At 41.1% G+C, this 22,148-nt stretch overlaps 1 protein-coding gene and 1 pseudogene across 5 annotated transcripts; one reads left to right on the top strand and one right to left on the bottom strand.

Annotated features, from left to right (window-relative positions):
• LOC18789915 (ABC transporter B family member 11) lies at positions 3,593 to 10,207 on the top strand. 4 transcript variants are annotated; one of them, XM_020554741.1, is made up of 13 exons: positions 3,593 to 3,607; positions 4,346 to 4,762; positions 4,994 to 5,048; positions 5,136 to 5,311; positions 5,392 to 5,613; positions 5,708 to 5,946; positions 6,134 to 6,659; positions 6,901 to 7,174; positions 7,313 to 8,199; positions 8,340 to 8,606; positions 8,761 to 9,024; positions 9,137 to 9,430; positions 9,601 to 10,207. In XM_020554741.1, exons 2-13 carry the CDS (start codon positions 4,439 to 4,441, stop codon positions 9,952 to 9,954), a joined length of 3,882 nt encoding a protein of 1,293 aa, XP_020410330.1. In that variant the 5' UTR covers positions 3,593 to 3,607; positions 4,346 to 4,438; the 3' UTR covers positions 9,955 to 10,207. The 4 variants fall into 4 exon arrangements, with proteins under 4 accessions (XP_020410330.1, XP_020410329.1, XP_020410328.1 ...); XM_020554740.1 differs by having other exon boundaries at positions 3,603 to 3,626; XM_020554739.1 differs by lacking the exon at positions 3,593 to 3,607 and adding an exon at positions 3,653 to 4,265.
• LOC18790481 lies at positions 10,884 to 21,739 on the bottom strand (annotated as a pseudogene). Its single transcript, XR_002272276.1, has 17 exons — positions 21,529 to 21,739; positions 21,321 to 21,418; positions 21,029 to 21,148; positions 20,764 to 20,853; positions 20,540 to 20,655; positions 20,191 to 20,290; positions 20,006 to 20,077; positions 19,879 to 19,926; positions 19,723 to 19,800; positions 19,519 to 19,638; positions 19,145 to 19,250; positions 18,607 to 18,770; positions 12,338 to 12,472; positions 11,784 to 11,914; positions 11,606 to 11,668; positions 11,397 to 11,475; positions 10,884 to 11,143 (listed from the first exon to the last, which is right to left on the bottom strand). The product of XR_002272276.1 is annotated as a 5'-nucleotidase domain-containing protein 4 (transcript).

Genomic DNA, 22,148 nt, shown 5'->3' with positions numbered 1-22,148 from the left:
TGCCTCAAATGGCTCTCAGGGTCAGAGTCTCCCTTGAATGGAGTGATGGATGGCGTTGTGAACCGCTTCGGTGGAGGAGCTCGTTCCACTTTGTCAGTAAAGGGCGAGCAGTCAACTCGATCAATTTCCTTGTGCAGGGCTTCTTCCGTGCTTCCTTTAAGTTGGAGAGCTTGGAGTCGGTCATTCACTAGCTTCTCGACGTCCTCTGCTCGCAGGACTGGAGTCTCGGGCTGACGTCTTCGGCGTCTCGAGCGTGACCGGCTAACTTCTTCCTCGGTTCCCAAGGGTCGATCCCCTTGGGTGTTCTGCCCGTGGGGTAGATTAGGAGATGGAGCTTGTGAGGATTCCTCTACATCTTGTCGCCTCGTGTTGGTCCTTGAGCAGGTTGGTGGGCGTCGATCATCATCTTCTGCCTGCAAGGAGGGTCGCTCAGGTCGACGTCTTTGGTGTCTCGAGCGTGACTGGCTAACTCCTTCCTCGGTTCCCAAGGGTCGATCCCCTTGGGTGCCCTGCCCATGGGGCAGATTAGGAGGTTGAGCTTGTGAGGATTCTTCTACAGCTTGCCACCGTGCGTTGGCCCTCGAACGGGTTGGTGGGCGTCGGTCGTTGCGCTTGTCACGCGACTGCTCACGAACTCGAGCTCTTTGTGGGCCCAAGCGGGCGTGGACATTGGATTGTGGGCCTAAGCGGGCGTGGACATTAGTCTGTGGGCCTAGTCTCTCGAGCACATTGGTCCTTGGTTCTAGCCCCGAACGGCTCAGAGTACGGCTCGCGGCTGTCTGCGTCTCATCTACTCGATCTCGATCTCGATCTCTCCTCTGCCGGTTTGCCCTTGTCTGACCAGCTTGGGACCTCTCGAACTGCTCGCCGACATGCTGGTGTGCCCTCATCTCCTCGTCACGGGGTCCAAGGTTAGGGCCTTGATTCAAGTTGATCTGCCTGAGTAGCTGTCCAATCATGTTGTTCTGATCATCGACCTTCTGTGTGAGTTGATCAACCCGTGAGTTAAGGTCCACCTGACTGCGCGGGTCAAGTAGAGCGTTGTGCATCGGGCCAAACGGCAAATGGGCTAGGGCTCCATTAGACGCGTACACAGGTGCATATGTCGAGTGTGATCGCAGAGGAGGGAGAGAATGGATCTGCTCCAGGACTGGGATGACATCGGAGTAGCCATGGGGCTGAGCAGCAAATCCGGTAGTTGAGTGGTGTGGCTGCTGCTGTGCTACGACGGCAGGACAGCGGGGCAGAGCAGCTCCTGTAATCGGCGCTGGCAACTGCAAGGCTGTGGAGGTCCCGAGGTCATGGTCAGGCTGTTCTGCAATTCCAGCAGCTGAATGCGGCTGCAAAGCACTAGAGGACGACTGCAAGGCGTTGGCAGCCAAGATTCGGTGCGGTTGCATTGAGGTTTCCACCACGAAACCATGAGATGGGCCCATCGTGGTGGCGTTACTCTTCGTACGTCTTGTATCAACCATGGTTGTTTGAAAAAATGTGTGAAAGATAGATTTGGAGCACGCTTTGAATATATCTCGCGCTCTCAATGAAAGCACCAATTTGTTTGTGCAAATAATCTCACGGGAGAATATTCGCCCAAGATTCCTTCGTCTTCTCCGCCTCTCTTTCTCCCTGCAAAACAGATCGGAGTAAAAGGACCACACCCGGGGGGTGTTGGCCAAAGGCCCTCCGATGCCTAAGTTAGGTAGGGTATTTCAAGGAAAACCGGGTGGCCGGAGCCGTGTGTGGTGGCCGGAGCCTTGTGTGAGAGAGAGAAAGAGAGGAGGTGGCTAGGGTTTTTGAGAAATAATTTATGCAGAGTTTCAGTAGGAATTCTGACGTACCTCATCCTTGTGTGTAACCAGGTATTTATAGTGGCCTTTGGAGAGGTAGGTGGGGTTGGTGTAGTTGGTGTGGTTGGTGGGGTTGGTGCATTTAGGGATTATGGATGAACCGAATCCCTAATTAAATTGGGGATCAAGTAACCCCCAATTTGATTAGGTAATTCCCAATTAGGTTAGGTAACTCCTAATTAGGTCAAATAATTCCCAAATTGATTGGCCTAATTAATTGACCTAGGGTTTTGGTTTAATTAGGTTCCCACACCCCTGCAACTAAATTTATAAAAAATTAAATTCTTTTTTTTTAAATTTTAATAAATTAATAGATATTGGGCTATATTTGAAATAAAGAAAATATATAAATTTTAATATTTTTTTAACCCCAAAAACCTCACTGGGCTACAATCCACTGTACCCCTTGTGGCAGTGCTGCCCACGTTTGCTTGACTAACTTTCTAAAAAGAATTTATGCCATCCCTTTATTAAACACACATGCGTGTTAATGCATGCCCAACACTCCAAAAGTCATATTGGACAACGCAAATTGCGGTGCTCGAATTGTTCTTCTATTGCACAGACTTGCGGATCACTCTTAATTTAATTTAATTTTTTAAGAAAAAAGAAAAATGGGAAGGAATCAAACCACATATAAATCTTGGATTAATAGTTTAATAATTTTGAATTTAATGTTTACATTCTAATATAATATCATAGCCGAGTTATCTACACATTTAGTCTGAGCAGTTTTCATCAATGATAATATACAAACACTTCCATCCCATGCCATAGTAGTTTTTGTTTTGCTACCATTCCTTGTTTTCATTTCCATGTATTCTAATCATATATCCCTTTGACAAAATACAACTTAATTAATTGTCCAAATTCTGTTATGTAGATAGACAGTAGACCCTGATTAATCTAAAGGGCAAAGCATAATGGATTGGTACCTTTTACCTAACGTTGTGATCTGCTTACATATCACACAAATTAAATAATTACAAAAGAAGGACAAACCATTAGATTTTTTGTGTCAAACAACTAGAGATTGATATATGGAATATGCTAGTCAACTAGAGATTGATAAAGTAGGTGATGAAGGGGTCACGTTTTTGCAGGACTTTTTTTTACATTTTTTTAAATTCAAAGCAATATGATGGTAAGGTAGGTGATGAAGGGGTCTAGTTTAGTGGAAAATTGTCTTGACTTACATATTAGTGGTTTCAAGTTTGAATTCCAATGATACATTGGTAGTGTGTGTAAGAAAACCCTGTCGTTTTTCTAACATTGGGGAAAAAAGAGAGTAGGGTATATTTAACTTTAATTGCAAAAGAGAGACGGTCGATTCGATTGCAAGCTGCAAAGCATAGTATCTGAGCTGACAAATTCAACTTTAACTTTTTGAGGACCTTTCCTATTGAGAGAGGCGATTGAACTCACATACACTACAAGGATGTTATGACTCAAACCCAGGACCTTGTCTGAAGGTGTAAATACTCCAAACTACTACACTAGTGAATCCTTCGCAAATTCAACTTTACTTAATGGCAAAGCAACCCATTTTACTTCCTGCCTAAGCAAGCCACCAAGAGGAGGACCAGAGGACAAGAATTGTACGTCTTTCAATTTAGTTTTAAAAGTCTGGATAGTTTGAACGTTTGACTAAATCTTGTATCCACACTATCTTTCTAGTTGGTAGGCTGATGTGCTGCCTTATAAAGCAATGTTTTCGGGGGAAAGTACAACAATTTCATCAACCCATTTCCTGAAAGTTGGTAAACTTTTTCCCCCTCAGTGCGTATCTTCATCTTTTGGCGATATTAATGTTTCCTGCAACCCTTTTTGAAGTTGTATCCCAGCTGTTTGTGGTTATGTCTCTTCTATTTAAATTTCTCACCTTTAGAGCATTCATTAGCTGCCCACTTGGTTTCTTTCTCTTTTCTCCTTTGTTTGCTAGTTTCGTTTTAGTTAGTTTCTAATTGTGTTTGTGAAGTTTTGTTCTCAGCATTCCCACTGCCGCATTGAGCGGAGCTATTCACAGGCCTGAGATGGCCTGGGCCCCCTTACCATTTTCTCACCTCCTTGACTATACAGAGAGTATAGGCATAGATTGCATAAAAAATCTCATAATCTTAAGCTTGTGGCCCCCTCAAACATCAAACTCTACCTCCGCCAGGCTTCTTAGTATTTTTGTTATTACTTGTTCTTTTGTTCTTCTGTTTCCCTTTCCTGTCTGTGTTCTTAACCCTTATTTTCTATTTTCATCTTCTGGAATCAACATGTACATATTCTGTACTGTACCACTTGCTTCAGTAACGGGTTTTCCAATGCACACACGCACAAAAAGAAGAATATCGGAACAAATGGATTTTTTAAGTTTGGCTGGATAATCAACTCCATATTCAATTAGAATCAGTTGGCAAATTATTCTTGGTTTGTATAGTCAATTTAGTTCCCCAAAAGGAAAAAAAAATCTAGTTCCTAATCCAAACCATAAATGTTTTGTCTTGCAGCTCTAATCAAGTTCTCCGTCAGACATAGTAGCAACTTACTTCTCTGAGGTGCTTCTTGTAAAATATAGCAGCTCTACTATTGCTGTGAAAAACATGGCTAAGGAAAATCATGCGAATGGAAATGTAATAAGGGAGCAGGGAACAGCAGCATCGAACGGCCACTCAGCAGTAGTGGAGGACTCTCAAAACAACCCCCAAGATAGAAGCAAGAGCAAGGAGGATGGCACCAAAACAGTACCATATTACAAGCTTTTCTCCTTTGCTGATTCCTTGGATTACCTGTTAATGTCTGTTGGTACAATCAGCGCTATTGGAAATGGGGTCTGTATGCCTCTAATGACCATAATCTTTGGAGATGTAATTAACTCCTTTGGAGGAAGTGGGAATAATAAAGATGTGGTTGATGCAGTTTCCAAGGTAAATATTGTGTGACTATAAACAGGTAGATAGTTATCTCTGTTAATGTAACATCTTCATAGCAATTGAGTCAACCAGGCAATAGTAAAGAACAAAATTCTACTCAATACTTCGTTGTATCCAATTCTATCAGAACTGTGAGCTTACTTCTGTTTTAAGATCCATTTTGGTTCTCTGGTTCCTTTAACTTAGTTGAAATTGTAATGAACAAGGCTTAATCAACATTCTCAGGTGGCTCTAAAGTTTGTCTACTTGGCGGTGGGAGCTGCTGCAGCTGCATTTCTACGTAAGTACACTGAACTGCCTGCTGGTGCAGCAAACAAATAATTTGGCTTTTTTCGAACTGAGAATAGTAACTTTTTCTATATGCCAGAGATGTCTTGCTGGATGGTCACTGGAGAGAGACAGGCTGCTCGAATAAGAAGTTTATACTTGAAAACAATATTGAGGCAAGATGTTGGCTTTTTTGATAAAGAAATTAACACTGGGGAAATTGTTGGGAGGATGTCAGGTGATACTGTGCTCATTCAAGAGGCCATGGGCGAGAAGGTATTTACATGCCACACACAAAAGCCTTAAGTTGTTGCTATTTTCTCCAGTAACCTCTCATTCTTTCATTCTTATTGCAGGTAGGAACTTTTATCCAGTTAATTGCAACATTCGTAGGAGGCTTTGTTATAGCATTTATTAAGGGATGGCTTCTCACCCTTGTCATGCTATCTTCTATCCCCCTTCTTGTCCTCTCTGGTGCCTTCATGGGCATACTTATATCAAAGATGGCATCCAGTGGACAAACTGCTTATTCAGTGGCAGCAACTGTGGTAGAGCAGACAATTGGTTCAATCAGAACAGTAGGCCTACTTGTCTTTAAGATCTTTAAAAATATATATTATTATTTCTATTTCCTTAGAGTAGAACTAAAACTGATTGGTGTTCCCAATTCAGGTTGCATCGTTCACTGGAGAAAAGCAAGCTATAACTAATTACAACAACTCCTTAATTAAAGCTTACAACTCTGGTGTGCAAGAGGGTTTGGCATCTGGGTTCGGAATGGGTTCGGTTATGCTGATTATGATGTGTAGTTATGCTCTGGCTATATGGTTTGGAGGAAAGATGATACTTGAAAAAGGATATACAGGAGGAGAAGTCATCAATGTAGTTTTCGCTGTGTTGACTGGCTCCATGTAAGTTGCATTTCAGTAAAATTTAATGAACAAATTTGTTGATCCTAGTACAACTATTGTACTAGTTAACATGTTTGCATTTTTGCCTGATCTACTGACTACTCCCCCTCCCCGCTTCAGTCCAAAATTTGATATGAGATTCTTCAGAAGATCAAGATATAACAATGTTTCTATGATAAATTTTCAGGTCTCTTGGGCAGGCATCTCCATGCTTGAGTGCATTTGCTGCTGGACAAGCTGCAGCTTATAAGATGTTTGAGACAATTGACAGAAAGCCAGAGATTGATGCTTCTGACACTAATGGGCAACAATTACATGATATCCGTGGGGACATAGAACTGAGGGATGTTTATTTTAGTTATCCTGCAAGACCGGATGAACAAATATTCGATGGATTTTCTCTCTCAATTCCTAGTGGTGCAACTGCTGCTTTGGTTGGAGAGAGTGGAAGTGGTAAATCAACTGTAATCAGTTTGATTGAGAGATTTTATGACCCTCTAGCTGGCGAAGTTCTTATTGATGGTATTAATCTCAAAGAGTTCCAGCTGAAATGGATCAGACAGAAAATAGGCCTTGTCAGCCAGGAACCTGTTTTATTTACTTGTAGCATTAAAGATAATATTGCCTATGGGAAGGATGGTGCAACCACTGAAGAAATAAGGGCCGCTGCTGAGCTTGCCAATGCTGCTAAATTCATAGACAAACTGCCCCAGGTTAAATTCATTTAAACTTTCGTCTAAGTTCTGGTATTTTGTTCTCTGAACTTTTTGTGTGAATTCTTAATTTCCACGACCATGGAAGCTTATTGAGACATCCAGTGATCTTATCATTTTGTTACATAAAAAGATGGAAATATAGAGAGATCACATGAGTTTTCTAAAAACTCTTGATTATTTCGATCAACTCATTCAATTCCTTTTTTCTTATTTGTGATTTTGTGATTTATGCATTTAGGGACTAGACACAATGGTTGGTGAGCATGGAACTCAGCTATCTGGGGGCCAAAAGCAGAGAGTTGCAATAGCTAGAGCAATTCTCAAAGACCCAAGGATTCTACTTTTAGATGAAGCCACAAGTGCTCTTGATGCAGAATCTGAGAGCATTGTGCAGGAGGCACTGGACAGAATTATGATCAACCGGACTACTGTCGTTGTAGCCCACCGCTTAAGCACAGTAAGGAATGCTGACACCATTGCTGTTATACATCGAGGAACAATTGTCGAAAAAGGTAATGCACTTGTTTATGTTGTCCTGTTCTGCCATTTGAAGGCCAAATCGTATTGTCTAATAGTTCAACATAATGTTACTATTCATCTTGTTCTTATTCCATGGGTATTTCACATACTGATCGTTTTCAACTGAGCAGGTCCACATTCTGAGCTAATTAAGGACCCTGAAGGAGCTTATAGCCAGCTTATAATGTTGCAAGAAATGAGCAGCGTGTCAGAACAGACTGCTGTAAATGATCACGAAAGGCTTAGCAGCGTGGATTCTCGAAGACATTCAAGTCAAAGATTTTCAAACTTACGATCCATAAGCCGGGGATCATCTGGAAGAGAAAATAGTAACCGTCATTCCTTCTCAATCTCATACGGGGTGCCCACTGCGGTCGATTCTCTTGAAACAGCATCTGCAGGACGTCATACTCCTGCTTCCGCATCATCAAGAGTGTCTCCAGAAGTCTCACTTCGCCGCCTGGCTTACCTGAACAAGCCAGAGATCCCAGTATTATTACTAGGTACTATAGCTGCAGCTGTCAATGGGGCAATCTTACCTATTTTTGCGATATTGATATCCAGTGTAATCAAGACCTTCTACGAGCCACCTCCTCAACTCCGTAAGGATTCGAAGTTTTGGTCATTAATCTTCATTGTTCTTGGAGTGGCAACTTTCATAGCAATGCCAGCAAGACAATACTTTTTTGCTGTGGCAGGCTGTAAGTTAATAAAACGAGTTCGATCAATGTGCTATGAGAAGGTGGTTTACATGGAAGTAAGTTGGTTTGACGATCCTGAGCACTCAAGTGGTGCAATTGGTGCAAGGCTTTCCGCAGATGCAGCTTCTCTGCGTGGGGTGGTTGGAGATGCTCTAGGGTTGCTGGTTGAGAATTCAGCAACTGCAATTGCTGGTTTGTGTATTGCTTTTGTGGCAAATTGGCAACTTGCTTTTATAATCCTGGTTTTGATGCCTCTATTAGGATTAACTGGTTATGCTCAAGTCAAGTTCTTGAAAGGATTCAGTGCAGATGCAAAGGTATTTCTCCAAAGTCCAAACTTTACAAAATTAGTATAGAACTTGTAGCTGGTGCAGTCAAAACACCATCCAATACGACATACATAATATATATAAGACCAATCCTTTTTGTCAATGCTGAAAATTTTAAATTGTTGCAGAAAATGTACGAGGACGCAAGTCAAGTAGCCAATGATGCAGTGGGGAGTATTCGAACAATTGCTTCCTTTTGTGCTGAAGAGAAGGTGATTGAATTGTACCAGAAGAAATGTGAAGGGCCTATTAAGACAGGGATAAGACGAGGATTAATCAGCGGGATAGGTTTTGGGCTATCGTTCTTTTTTCTTTTTTCTGTGTATGCCTGCAGTTTTTATGCTGGAGCCCGACTTGTTGCAGCAGGCAAGACAACATTCTCTGATGTTTTCCGGGTAAGTTTTTATGCCTTGCGCTACAAGTCTTCTAGTAAGTAAATAGATGAGAAAACATTAGCAGAGAATCCGAACTCTGCTAAATACGTGTTACTTGAGAATTAAATCTTCATTAGTCCATTCAGTCGGTTGTTAACATTTCCCTGGTTTGCAGGTTTTCTTTGCTCTCGCGATGACAGCTATTGGAGTGTCTCAGTCAGGTTCCCTAGCCCCTAATCTTGGTAAAGTAAAGAGCTCTGCTGCTTCCATATTTGCCATTCTTGACCGGAAATCAAAAATAGACTCTAGTGATGAATCTGGAACAACTATAGAAAATGTGAAGGGAGAAATTGAACTTCGCCATGTCAGTTTCAAGTATCCAACTAGACCTGATGTACCAATCTTCCAGGATCTTTGCTTGACCATTCATCATGGCAAGGTAACTTGGTAACAGTTTTGTTCTTTTACTCATTTCAAACAATGCATAAGATTTGGTCCTTGTAGTCTAATTCGAGTTTCTGGGACTTACAAATTTGAATTCTGTTATTCAGACAGTTGCTTTGGTTGGAGAAAGTGGAAGTGGGAAATCAACAGTCGTCTCATTGTTGCAGAGATTTTATGACCCTGATTCAGGTCACATTACATTAGATGGATTTGAAATCCAAAAGCTACAGCTCAAGTGGTTGAGACAGCAAATGGGACTGGTGAGCCAGGAGCCTGTATTGTTTAATGACACTATCAGAGCCAACATTGCATATGGAAAGGAAGGGAATGCAACAGAGGCTGAAATTATAGCTGCTGCAGAATTGGCAAATGCTCACAAGTTCATCAGTAGTTTACAACAGGTAGGCACTACAAAATCAACAAGCTTGTCAATTTCTTTTGGCCACAAATACTATAATATAATCTATTGCCATGGTGCTGCATAAACGAGAAGGACTAGTTCATGAAAATTCACAGAATTTTATTTGGAACGTTGAAGATTAACCATGTTAAGTTTGGAAAAACAATGCAGGGTTATGATACAATAGTAGGAGAGCGGGGGATTCAATTGTCTGGTGGACAGAAGCAAAGGGTGGCAATTGCACGAGCTATAATGAAGGCACCAAAGATACTACTACTAGATGAAGCCACAAGTGCTCTTGATGCTGAATCGGAACGAGTGGTTCAAGATGCATTGGACCGAATCATGGTGGATCGAACCACAATCGTGGTTGCCCATCGGTTATCCACAATAAAGGGTGCGGATGTAATCGCAGTGGTGAAAAATGGAGTCATTGCAGAGAAAGGAAAGCATGAAACTTTGATCGGTATCAAGGATGGCATTTATGCTTCTTTGGTAGCATTGCATGCAAGTGCCTCATCTTAGATAGCTTTTATATTCTTTTTATCCAAAGAAAAAGAAAGTATGTAATGTAATTTTATTCAGAGAGGTAAATTACCAATAGGAGCAGATCATTTGTTTTATTATCCTTCGTTCTTGTAAGCTCCACTTGAAGGGCTCATTCAATTTCATGTGTTTTACGTCTTTAAATATTGAGGAGAGGCCTCATCTCCTCAGAAAATGTCATCCAGTGAGCTGGCTAATTGTCCTTTTTAATAAAATCCCCAATTCCTTCTTCCCAATCCAACTTCAATTTGTATTCGAATTCAAATTCACAGTCTTCAGTTAGATTTTAATTCAATTCATCCATGGCGGACCGAATGAAACAATTATATAGCATCTTCGTGCCATATTGGAAGAACCAGAGTAATAAATCTGATAATAGGAACTTTCATAGGAAGTTCTTATTGCTAATGTTTTAACCGCACACTGAATGCCTGCTTTGCATTTGCACTATGAGACTAACGAAAATAAAAGCTTCATAGTGTACCTTACAGCTCGATTAGATAGCATCTTCGTGCCATGCGTAGCCCTTTTTACAAAACAAAATCGATCAGCCTTCACTAAGTTGCCTTTCTCTTTGTCTATGGCAAGGCCTCTAATAACCTATGGGAAAGGACGGAACAAAGGTAGGAAGGAAATGCTTTGTTAGAATTTCCCAAAACAAAGTTAGTTTCTGGATCTATTTTTATTAGAAAAGAAATGCTTTATATATGCAAAACATTCCAAGTGCGTCCTAACTGTGAGAGGCTGGTTACTGACTGGTATCGCCAGTTGACTAGCCTCTCACAGCTCGCATGCGCATACATGTTTCCATATAATCGACACTTTGAATTCTAGCAACGTAGGGGCAAAATACTATGTCACGGGTTCAGTTTTAATGGATGAAAATAACCTCATGTTGTTAATCTGTCTGGCATAAACAATCCACTGATCATTGGATAAGCACTGATTACTAATTAGTAATCAAACATTATTAGTCTATAAGCACTGATCATTCATACAGAAAAACAATGGAGTCAAGGTACTACAATAATTAGCATGGTCAACATGGTCAACTTGAGCAATATTTATAGCCAAAAATGCACTTCTACACCATACAGTCGACCTCGTCATCCACAGCAGACCCGTTAAACCTCGAACATTAGTATGAGTACGAATCATGAGCAAGCGTCTGCAGTGGTAAAAGGCATAAGGCATATAAGTGCTCTTTCAAAAAGTTGAGGGTTGTAAAGTAGTCATGTATTGCTTGCTTAGTTACAGTATCAGAGTTTTGGTTACAAGAGGTCTTAAGTTCGAAATCTCAAATCCTCATTCTCTACTCATTTGATAATTTATACGGTCCGCCTTTCAACGTGCAAGGTTGTGCGTGAAGATGACAATGTTGGCATTCCTTAACAATTTAAGCTTTGGTGTTTAGTAGTTACCTGTTCCTGTGAGCGGAAGTACATGAAAGGTGTATAATGCAAGAAATTTGACACCCTGGAGGTATATATATCGGCATACCTGTAAGATGAAAAAGAATTGAGAGAATCATTGTTAAGGACACTCAAAATATAAATTTTTCTTTCTGTCACAGACGTCAACCAGAGTCCTGTGATGAATGAAATATGAACTGTCGGAAAAAAGAACATACTTCTCAATTTGTCTCATCAAATAGCTTTTATCCCACAACCCTGCACGGGAAAGAAATCCCCACCTAATGCACAGCAGGTTCAAGAGGTCAACTGTATATTTATAAATGAAACATTTTCCACAGATATACACTAGTAATAAGAAAAATCAATTCCGTATGTTTCCTAACCCCATCTTACCTTTTGTTGAAGAGCTCTCCATCTGCTTCTAGCATTGGAGCAATTTTCTGGTCCAGTCTTTGCATAACTATAAGTAGCTTTTGCATGCTTTCTGAGAGTTCTTGATCATCCAAGTTTGTTGCAGCAAGGGTCTGAAAGTGCAGAAAAGTTCAGATAAAATTAAGAAGCACTACATTATACAAACCATTTCTTCTTTTATGTTTCCAGTTCTATCATCTCTTGGTCCACACTCTTGGATTAGGAGTTCATACTGTTTGCTGAGTGGTGATGCTTAATGGGAAAAAGAAAATGTAGCATGGATTCGGTTCAGAGGTAACACCAGAATTAAGAGTTGCACTTATGTATTAGTATAGAAATGTTCAAATGATAACCAGATCATCTTGACTTCTATACTCAAATACATGCAACGGTGATCAAACAATATTTGTTAATTAAAGCAGTAATTGTTTAATGCTCAAGGATACAGATACAAGCATAAAAAAGAGGAGATATGAAAAATATATTGAGATATTATCACTATACATTACAAGAATTCAGTGATGGATAAAGCTTACTTGAGCAGGGCGTCCTTTAGTTCGCCTTTGCGAGGCGAGCCGAAGTTGGTTGAAAAGATCCCCTACGACCTCCTTTTGATTTATAAGCTCTACCAGTGATGCTCTATGACCCCGGCTATGAATCAAAGCACTAAACTGCAGCCTCAAAATTTCACGAAACAAACGGAGACCTAATCAGCATTTAACAGTTCAAGGATATTAAATCTCTCAATTACTAGGACACCAAATTAAAAATTATAGTCCATAGGTGGTTGGTATGTGGAACAATAGAATATTTATATAAGGAAACAAGCAAGCAGGTTCTTTGGGTTCCATTTCTTGTCTCAAAGTGTTTTTTTTCTAGTCAATATATTATTAATCATGCCAAAATTTTCAATTCTTCGATGATAATGTCAACGCAACTTTCCTTTCCCAGCACACATGGAAGTCAACTTCACAATCTCCTTCGAGCAACCTGCTGTAAATCGGATTGTATTCATGTGTATATTATTTCCTACCTTAAGTAGATATCTTGTATTAGTATAAATAGGGACTTTGTGTAATCTGTTTGATACAAGGAAATATATTTTCTACATGGTATTAGCCTAACCTAGGATTTCCTCCCTCTCCCTTATTCAATCCAATCCTCTCTTTTAGGTCCACCTCATGGCTTTGTCTGAATCCACCATCTCCCTCCCTAGCCCCAACTCTTCTCAATTTATCAAGCTTACTGACTCAAACTATCTCATTTGGCTCTACCAACTCAGACCCTTTTTAGTCGGTCATGACCTCTGGAAATTTATCGATGACACTCATAAACAACCTTCTGCCTAAACCTCCACTTCTACCACCGTAACACCCACAACTACCACCGCCACTCTTACCCGAACCAATCCCGCTCATGCTCAGTGGTACCAACAAGACCAACTCATTGTTAGCTACATCACCAGTACACTCTCTGAGTCCACTCTCTCTCACCATCGGTTGCACCTCTGCCCGGGATCTTTGGGAGTGTCTCCAATGCCACTTCTCTCAATCCAGTATGGCCAGTGAATCTACTCTTCGTTTTCAACTCATGGATATGCAAAAAGGCTCTCAACCCATTGATGCTTACCTTTATCACGCTAAGTCCCTTGCCGATTCATTGGCTGCCATTAATGAACATGTCTCCCCAAAAGAACTTGTCGCAACTGTGCTCCAGTGTTTAGGACCTGATTACAAAATGCTAGTCATAGCAATTCTCAATTTTCCTCTGCTTCTTGACTTTGCTGATCTTCGTGCTCATTTGTTAGTTTTCGACGCACAGGCTCCTTGAATCTCTCCTTATCAAAACACAACGCTAATAGTCATCCAAACTTCTCCTTACACCACCGGTCAAACTTCCTTTAATTCTCACTGTGGTGGTGACTCCTCCAGCAACAGGCGTCGTGGCCGTGATAGCTAACACAACTTCTCACCTTCCTGGAGCAACCCATGGAATGGCTCCCTGCAGCCCCAAAGGCCTAATTAACCATGGCCTCTTTTTGCTCCAAGTTCTGGACCTCAAAGTAATTAGCCTTCCTTTCACCCCCCTTAGGCCTAATCTGCTGCTTCTAGCAAACACTCTGCCCGGCCCAACTCATCTTTTGGTGTATTGGGACCCGCTTGGTGCACCACCTGCAATACCAATCAACATACTACTGCAACATGTCACATCACTACAATGGCCCAAAATCCTTTCCTTCCTTTGCTGGGGCTCAATTCATGCAGCCACCTGACTCTACTTGGTACTCTGACACAGGTGCCACTCATAACATGACTGGTAGTCCTTCTAATCTCCAAAATCAACAGCCATATCAGGGTAATAATTCTGTATTTCTTGGTAATGGAGATTCTCTCTCTATCTCTCATACTGGCTCTCTTTCTCTTCCTTTAGGTTTTCACAAGTTCTCTCTTCAAAGTATCTTTTGTCTTCCCTCTCTTTGTACTAATCTTCTTTTTGTTGCCCGTTTTACTTGTGATAATTTAGTTTTCTTTTACTCCTGAATTTTATCAAATCTATGACTTACGTACTTGTTCATTACTCTTTCAGGACTCTTTTAAAGATGGTCTTTACCCACTTTCCCTCTCCTCTCACTCATCCACTGCCCCCCGTGCCCTTACCACCGTGCACTCTCCTGCTTGGCATCATCTCCTTGGCCTTCCATTTCATCCTGTGCTTTCTCACTTAGCGCCGTCCCTAAGCTTAAAAGTCTCTCATGCTTTCTATAAGGATTGTGCACTTAGCAAATCCACCAAACTATCCTTTATTAGTAATAAAACTTTTGCCTCATCTCCTTTTTATTTAATTCACTCTGATGTATGGATGTCCCTGGTCATTTCTGTCATTGGTTATTGCTATTATGTCTTGTTTACATATGAATTTTTCCGTTACTCCTGGATCTATCCTATGCACAGTAAAAATGAAGTCTTTTATTACTTTCAAACCTTTCTTGCCATGGTTAAAAATCAATTTCACACCACTGTGCAAATCCTTCAAAGTGACAATGGCACTGAATACGTTAATAATGTTTTCTCTGATCTTTGTAGTCAACTAGGCATTCACCAACAATTCTTAGGTCCCAACACTTCCCAACAAAATGGCCTAGCTGGACGTAAACACAGACACATTGCCACCATGATCTGTACCCTCTTTACCACTTTTCATACTCCCTACAATCTCTGGGTTAAAGCTGCCCTCACTGCTGTCCATTTCATCAACCTCCTACCTACTCCTAATTTTCAATAGGACACCCCATACACTAGTCTCTTTCAACATCCTCCCTCCTACTCTCATCTCCGAGTGTTTGGATGTTCTTGTTTCCTTGACCTTGGACTATATACTAAAAATATACTCACCAACCGCACCCTTGAATGTGTTTTCCTTGGATACAGTTCTCATCACAAAGGTTACTTCTGTTTACATCCCTCCACGGGTCGTGTTTACACATCTCGTCATGTTTTATTTAACGAAAGCATTTTCCATTTGAACATTTATAGGTATCGTCTTCTTCAGAGTATGTGGATATTGAATTCCACCCAATTCTGCCCTCCTCAGCACCTAGGCCCGAATCGATCACTCCTGCCCCAGACTCAGACTCAGACTCGCAAACTCATGGCACCTCCCTGGGGCTCACCTTTCCAGCTGTTGCAATCATAAGCTATGACCCCAGCCCCGCCGCACCCCTAGTCTACTCCACCACACTTCTTTCGCGTCAGCTTAGCCACTGCTCCAAACTTATTCCTAACGCCCTCACATACACCTTTCTCCACTTACGCCTACCCCAGTTCCAGCAGCTCTGAACCCCCAGTTCCAGCAGCTCCGAACCCCTAAATTCTAGCAGCTTCGAACTCCCTAGTTCCAGTAGCTGTGCAATCTCCCACTCCTACCCCTGTTCCTTGCATGTGCACTCGCCTTCAGGATGATATTCAAAAGCCCAAGTTTCATACCGATGACACTGTTAAATACCCCTTCCCCGTGCCTTATTAAATGTTGTTGATCATACTGAACCTACATGTTTTTCATAGGTCACTAAGCATCCTGAATGACGTGACGCCATGACTGGAGAGATCAATGTACTTCTCAAAAATCATAAATGGTCTTCGGTTCCTTTCTCTCCATCTTAGAACTTGGTGGGTGCAAGTGGGTTTTTCTAATTAAGTGTCACTCTAACGGCTCCATTGAACGCTATAAAGCTCTTCTAGTGGCCATGGGTTTTCATCAACGTATGGGCATAGATTATACTGAAACCTTTAGTCTTGTTGTCAACCCTGCCACCATTCGCACTGTTCTCAATCTTGCAGTTTCTCTTGGTTGGTCCCTTCGTTAGCTTGATGTTAAAAATGTCTTTCTCCATGGGTTTCTTCAAGAAGATGTCTACATGGCTTAACTCCCTGGTTTGATTAATCGCACTCGTCCTTCTTATGTTTGCAACTCCACAAAGCACTTTATGGCCTCAAACAAGCACCTCGTGTTTGGTTCCATCGCATCAGTACTTTACTTCTCTCTATGGGCTTTATACTGAGCCAAGCTAACACTTCATTATTTATTTTTCAACATGCCTCCCATACCATCTTTCTTCTTCTATATGTCAACGACATCGTGGTAACTAGCAGTGATTCCACTCATCTCCAACACTTCATCTCTCTTTTAGGTGGCCACTTTGACATCAAATACCTTGGTCCGCTAAGCTATTTCTTGGGTTTATAGGTTCTTCATAAGGATGATACTCTCAATATCAATCAACTCAAATATGCACATGAACTTTTACAAAAAGCCAATCTTCTTAATTCCAACCTCGCATATCCTCAATTGGCTGTCAAGTGTCACAGGTCGCACATAGACAAGTGCTACTGTGACTCCGTTGGGACATCAATGAGCTTATGAGGTAGTCTAAGTGTGGAAGGGCGAGAGCTTAAGAGCTAGAACGGTTGGTGTTGGCCGGGTTGCACTTGTAAAGGGTATTTGGGTATTTCCGAAGGTTACGGGAGAAACCTGAGGGAACCAAGAATACCGAAATGTTCGTGATGTTGAGACGCATGAAACGCAACTGACGGTTCGCCATTCGGAGTTCGCACGAAGGAGTTATGCCTAATTATGACTCCTCATGCATAGGTGATGTTCCTTCATGACAGAAGGCTAAATGCATAAAATGCTATATAGGGGATGACATGGTGTCATGCTCTCTAACACCCCGGGTGCTTACACCCTTGTGGCACTAAGCGAGCATCCTTATGACATTAGAGGTAGTCATAAGGGCGGGCATAAGATTGTTGAAGGATAATCTGTGTCTCCCAGGGAAAGGAATTCCTGAGGATAGTACGAACACGCAAGGCCGTTCGTATTGCGCATCGATGGAAAGAGTGAGGTCAACATATGGCAGTCGTTATGCCATCGGCTAGCAAGATATTTGACAATACTCGATGGACTTGGCTTGGGTTCAGCCTTGTCTAATATTAAATGAAGATATTCGAATGTCGGTACTCATGGGTTGCGACCCTATGCAATGCATAGATGGTTATGTGGGACATTCGGTATACAGAGTGATTGTGTTGTCACAAGGAAGTGTGACTCATTGTCTAGTGGGAGACGACACTTGATGGTGAACCTCTCGCGAAGTTGTGAATATCATGAAGTGGGAGAAGGCTGACTGGGATCCGAAGGGATCCTGGGCCGCACGGGTGTGCTTTGAATGACTAAATGTGTGTTTCACTTCCGTCGCGTCGCTCCACTCGCTCATCCTGTGACACAAGGTTCTCCTCTATGTTTGTGATAGTGCCCTCATCTTCAACCCAATCGAGTATCGCGAGCTTGTTGACAGTTTACAGTATCTCACTCTTACTCGCCCTGACATATCTTTTGCCGTCAACACTATTGCTCAGTTCATGAGTGCCCCTCACCTTGTTGCCGCCAAACAGATACTTGGGTACATCATGGGCACTATTGAACTTGGCATCACCTTCACTCCTCAAATTGCCTTAGCTCGCCTCTTCGCCTACTCTGATGACTGGGCTAGGTGCCCTGATTCTCGTCGGTCGACTACTAGATATGTGATTACTCTTAGAACTAACCTTATCTCAGGGTGTTCCAAGAAACAGCCCACAATATCGCGCTCTAGTACAGAATCAGAATATCATGCCCTCTCTCATGCTTGTGCTGAAACCACTTGGCTCTGCTCCCTTCTTCATGAATTGGGTGTGCGTCTTCGGTTCCCGGTCCAACTCTTTTGTGACAATCTCAGCACAACGTACATGGCTGTCAATCAAGTTTTCCATGCCCGCACACATCACATTGAGTTGGACTATCACTTTGTCCGTGTAAAGGTTGCTCTTGGAAGTCCTCAAGTTTGCTTTGTTCCTTCTGTCGACCAACATGCGAACCTGTTTACCAAAGCCCTTCACAAACCACACCATCAGCATATGTCTTTCAAACTTGTGCATCCTGTGATGCCCAGTTTGCGGTGGGGTGTTAACACAGCTTTCCTTTCCTAGCACACAAGGAAGTCAACTTCACAATCTTTCCTCCTAGCAATTAGCCTTTCCTGTTGTAAATCGAATTTCCTGCTGTAAATCGGATTGTATGCATGTCTATATTATTTCCTTCCTACCTTAAGTAGATATCTTGTATCAGTATAAATAAGGATTTTGTGGAATCTGTTTAATACAAGGAAATATATTTTCTACAGATAGTGAGATCTAAACTTCCAGAAACATGTTAATTGCACTTTCTCTTCTGTGCTCTTGCATGTAAAGAGAAAATCAACCACACAAACCTCTTCTTCCAATTCTCGACAAATTAATGCCGTCCGCCATCGCAGATGAACTTTGGATTGACTTACATCAGTGTAGATATGATCACCAACATACAGTACTTCATCTCCATGAATATTTAGGGAATTCTCAACCATCTGAGCACTTCCCCCAGAATACAATCCCCCTGCAAGAAGAAGAATTTGAATGAGCACGAGATTGTTAAATAAAACCAATGCCAACAAAGTAAAGAATTATCAAATAATATGATCCATACAAAGCCCAGAGGAATTTAATATGTTGACAAGTAAAAATGATGTTGACTGAGAACAAAAGCAGCAGAGATTTGACCAAATTAACAACTTAGTTATTTAGTTAATTAATGTCACAATAACAATCATTTATCAAACATGATTATTTAGCTAATGTGCAACCAAGTGACATTCAAAGCAAGTGCAACCACAGAGCACATGAAATTAAAAACTTCACTGTATTTTGCATTAAAAATACAAGAATTTCAGGGCTAAACGAACACAAGTACTGAACATTAGTCTTCATCACCTGTTTTAGCCTTGAAGCATGGACGCATGAGGCCCTCTCTTGTCACCACCTCATACATAGGGTGTGACAGTTGGAAGAACTCTGGCTTTCTTGCGGAGACTACCATCTGAAAATGAGCGTGATAGACCAAAAAACCATGACTCACTGCTGTTGATGCGGTCACAATTCTAATGATCATTAAGTTTCAAAGCAATCCTTGATTTTTAAACACAAACACACACACACAAAAACTGGTTTGTGATAAAATTATGCGCTGCTGGTTTAAGCATCACCCAGGAAAGAATGATCCTGAGACTTTTATAGCAGAGGTCCTATAAAATAATTACTATTCAATGTGGCAAGAAGTTATAAGTATACAAACGACGTTTACTTACAATGTCAAATAAATCTCGCCAACCCATATCATTGGGAAGAAATCTGTTGAAGGAATGCTGCATCATTTTGTCTGTGTAATGATAATCTGAGTTGGTAATGAGCAGAAGCTTTTTACCAGCCTAATGCACGAATAGGTCAAAGAAGTAAATAAGGAGTAAAATGATGTCACACGCTACTGAACGATAAATTTCTATAAGACATACCTCCTTTTGATCCAAAAGTGCTAGGGGTAATTCTGGATCAGGTGTCACAAATAGTTCAGGCTTAGACATTATCTCACTCTGCATATATGCCACAATCAGTTCATGCTCATGAACCAATTCTTACATATCTAATACACAAATCATAAATATATTAACCTTTAGTTGACCCTCTACATGTGCCCTGATGAGGGCTCTTCCAACAGCCTGAAATCATGTCAATAGTTAAAAACGAGCAAGAAAAAACCAATACCAAGCTCTATAAAATTGAGGCACAACATATTGCCTTATAGAGCCCCTCATAATCAAGTGGACCAAGTTGTGCTGCTATGGTTCCATCATCCAATCTGTCAACCATCTGAAAAGAATCACGAGTCAATGTCCGCATACGAATAAACTAAATCCACAAAAATAATAGCAATAAAATGAGTCAGAAGTTAAAACAGTGCTCTGGCTAAGACAATACAATACCTGCATATAAGCGACAGCTTCTGAGACGGAGAACAGTGTATTTAGGAATTCCCATCGACTTTCCTTCCGGAGGTCCACCAGTTCCCTCCCGTACATCTCACTTCAATGTGTAAAAAGTTAAGCCACACTATAGAATATATGATTCCATCTTTTCCCAAAAATGATATGCTAAAGTGCAAAATGTTGGAAGAACCTAAGCGCTACATACACAGAGTTATAATACAAGGGAAGACCCCTGATAATAGGAACTTTCATAGGAAGTCTTATTGCTAATGTTTTAACAGCACACTGAATGCCTGCTTTGCATTTGCACTATGAGACTAATCAAAATAAAAGCTTCATAGTGTACCTTACAGCTCGATTGGATAGCATCTTCGTGCCATGCATAGCCCTCTTTACATAAGCAAATCGATCAGCCTTCACTAAGTTGCCTTTCTCTTTGTCTATGACAAGGCCTCTAATAACCTACGGGAAAGGGTGGAACAAAGGTAGGAAGGAAAAACGAAAATTAGATCTTTTGACTTGCTTAAATGTAAATACTCAAAAACCTTTAAACTTGCTTATAGATGCTACCAAGTCAGGGTCAAACGCAAGACCGTCAACAGGGAAACCCACTTTCTTCAAATTCTCCATGCAGTAATCATAAGCTCTCCCTTCCCAAGCCTGCAAAATACAAATCCATGTCAGACAATAGCCAGAATAGTAATGGTTACTAATGCATTGAGGTTGCAACACTAGTCACTTGCACATGCAAAACTATTTGATCTTGATGTGCATCAAAGCTGACGCTCCAACTAATGCTGAGAATAAGAACACATATTAAGCTGATGACACTTACAATCACATTATAATGGATCAAGGTGTAGTCCATATCATATCCAATGGCACTGATTGATTGAAGATGCAACGTGCGGCTACAAAAAATGTCACGAGGTGATTGTCTTGACAAAAAAGGAGTCTGCACATAAATATTGAACATGGTAATACCATAAGCAAATGATAAGAGGGATATTTATTGGTTCAAGATTGAAGAGAACCATATATTAAAGAAAAAGATAAGAAAGCAAAGAGATGTGGTAACGCATATATAGGACCAAATTTATGCAGGAAAAGGAATTAAAAAACAGCACCGGGATACCCAAGTCTCTGAGCAAGTCTTCAGCTTCTTCAGCCTCAACCCTGGCTACTTCCTCCATTGGACCTTTTATAGTTGCTTGACTATCAATTCCTACATGGGTTCATTGAAAAGAACAAAACTTTACACACACACACACATATATGGTTGTAGTTTCAAAACTGAAAGAACGAAATAGAGCATTGGAGAGGAAAGAAAGTTACCAAAGGCCTCAAGATGCTCCACCTTGACATTCAAATCCCCTTTGGTTTTCTCTCCTAAATAATCTTCGTACTTGCTTGACGAGGTGAGTGAAAACACTGACTTCTCATCAACGCCGCTACTGCTATTACTACTGCTGCTGCACTGGCACTTCATTCCAGGATTGTGACTGCAGCTCTCTTTGGAGTTTGGTCTATTGGTCTTTGCAACCATGGTGACAACCGTTTGGTTCATGGGAAATGAGGCTTGGGGATGGAAAATCAATTGCTTTCACATGTTTGGTAAGTCCAGACATAGAAAATGGTTGCCTGTCACATGGGAAAGTAGGGGGAAATGAAGCCCTCCTCCAAACTTGGGTTTTGTTTTCTCCCCTCATAGAAAGTTTAGGAAAATGAACCAACATTAAATGCACATTTTTCATGACCATTTTGTCCCCATTAACAATTTGAAGTTACAATATATCATTAAATGCTTTCTTTTTTTTATATTTGATATAGTATGGGTATAATTGGAAAATTATACAAATTTTGTTTTTTATTGCTACTCAAAACAAACATGGGAAATGAAATAAAGCGATATCTCCCCGTTACTTTCTCACCATTACCAAATGTGGGAAATGACA

Source organism: Prunus persica, chromosome G1 (genome assembly GCF_000346465.2).
Source record: "Prunus persica cultivar Lovell chromosome G1, Prunus_persica_NCBIv2, whole genome shotgun sequence".
Taxonomy (NCBI): Eukaryota; Viridiplantae; Streptophyta; class Magnoliopsida; order Rosales; family Rosaceae; genus Prunus; species Prunus persica.
Note: the sequence above shows the minus strand (reverse complement) of the source record. Positions and strands in the feature narration are given on the sequence as shown.

What these genes read in the sequence shown, in the direction of transcription:
- LOC18789915 (XM_020554741.1), top strand. Translation starts at nt 4,439, where the DNA reads ATGGCTAAGGAAAATCATGCGAATGGAAATGTAATAAGGGAGCAGGGA. An exon ending in TGGTTGATGCAGTTTCCAAG is followed by an intron (nt 4,763 to 4,993) that starts GTAAATATTGTG and finishes CAACATTCTCAG; the next exon opens with GTGGCTCTAAAGTTTGTCTA. An exon ending in AGGAACAATTGTCGAAAAAG is followed by an intron (nt 7,175 to 7,312) that starts GTAATGCACTTG and finishes TCAACTGAGCAG; the next exon opens with GTCCACATTCTGAGCTAATT.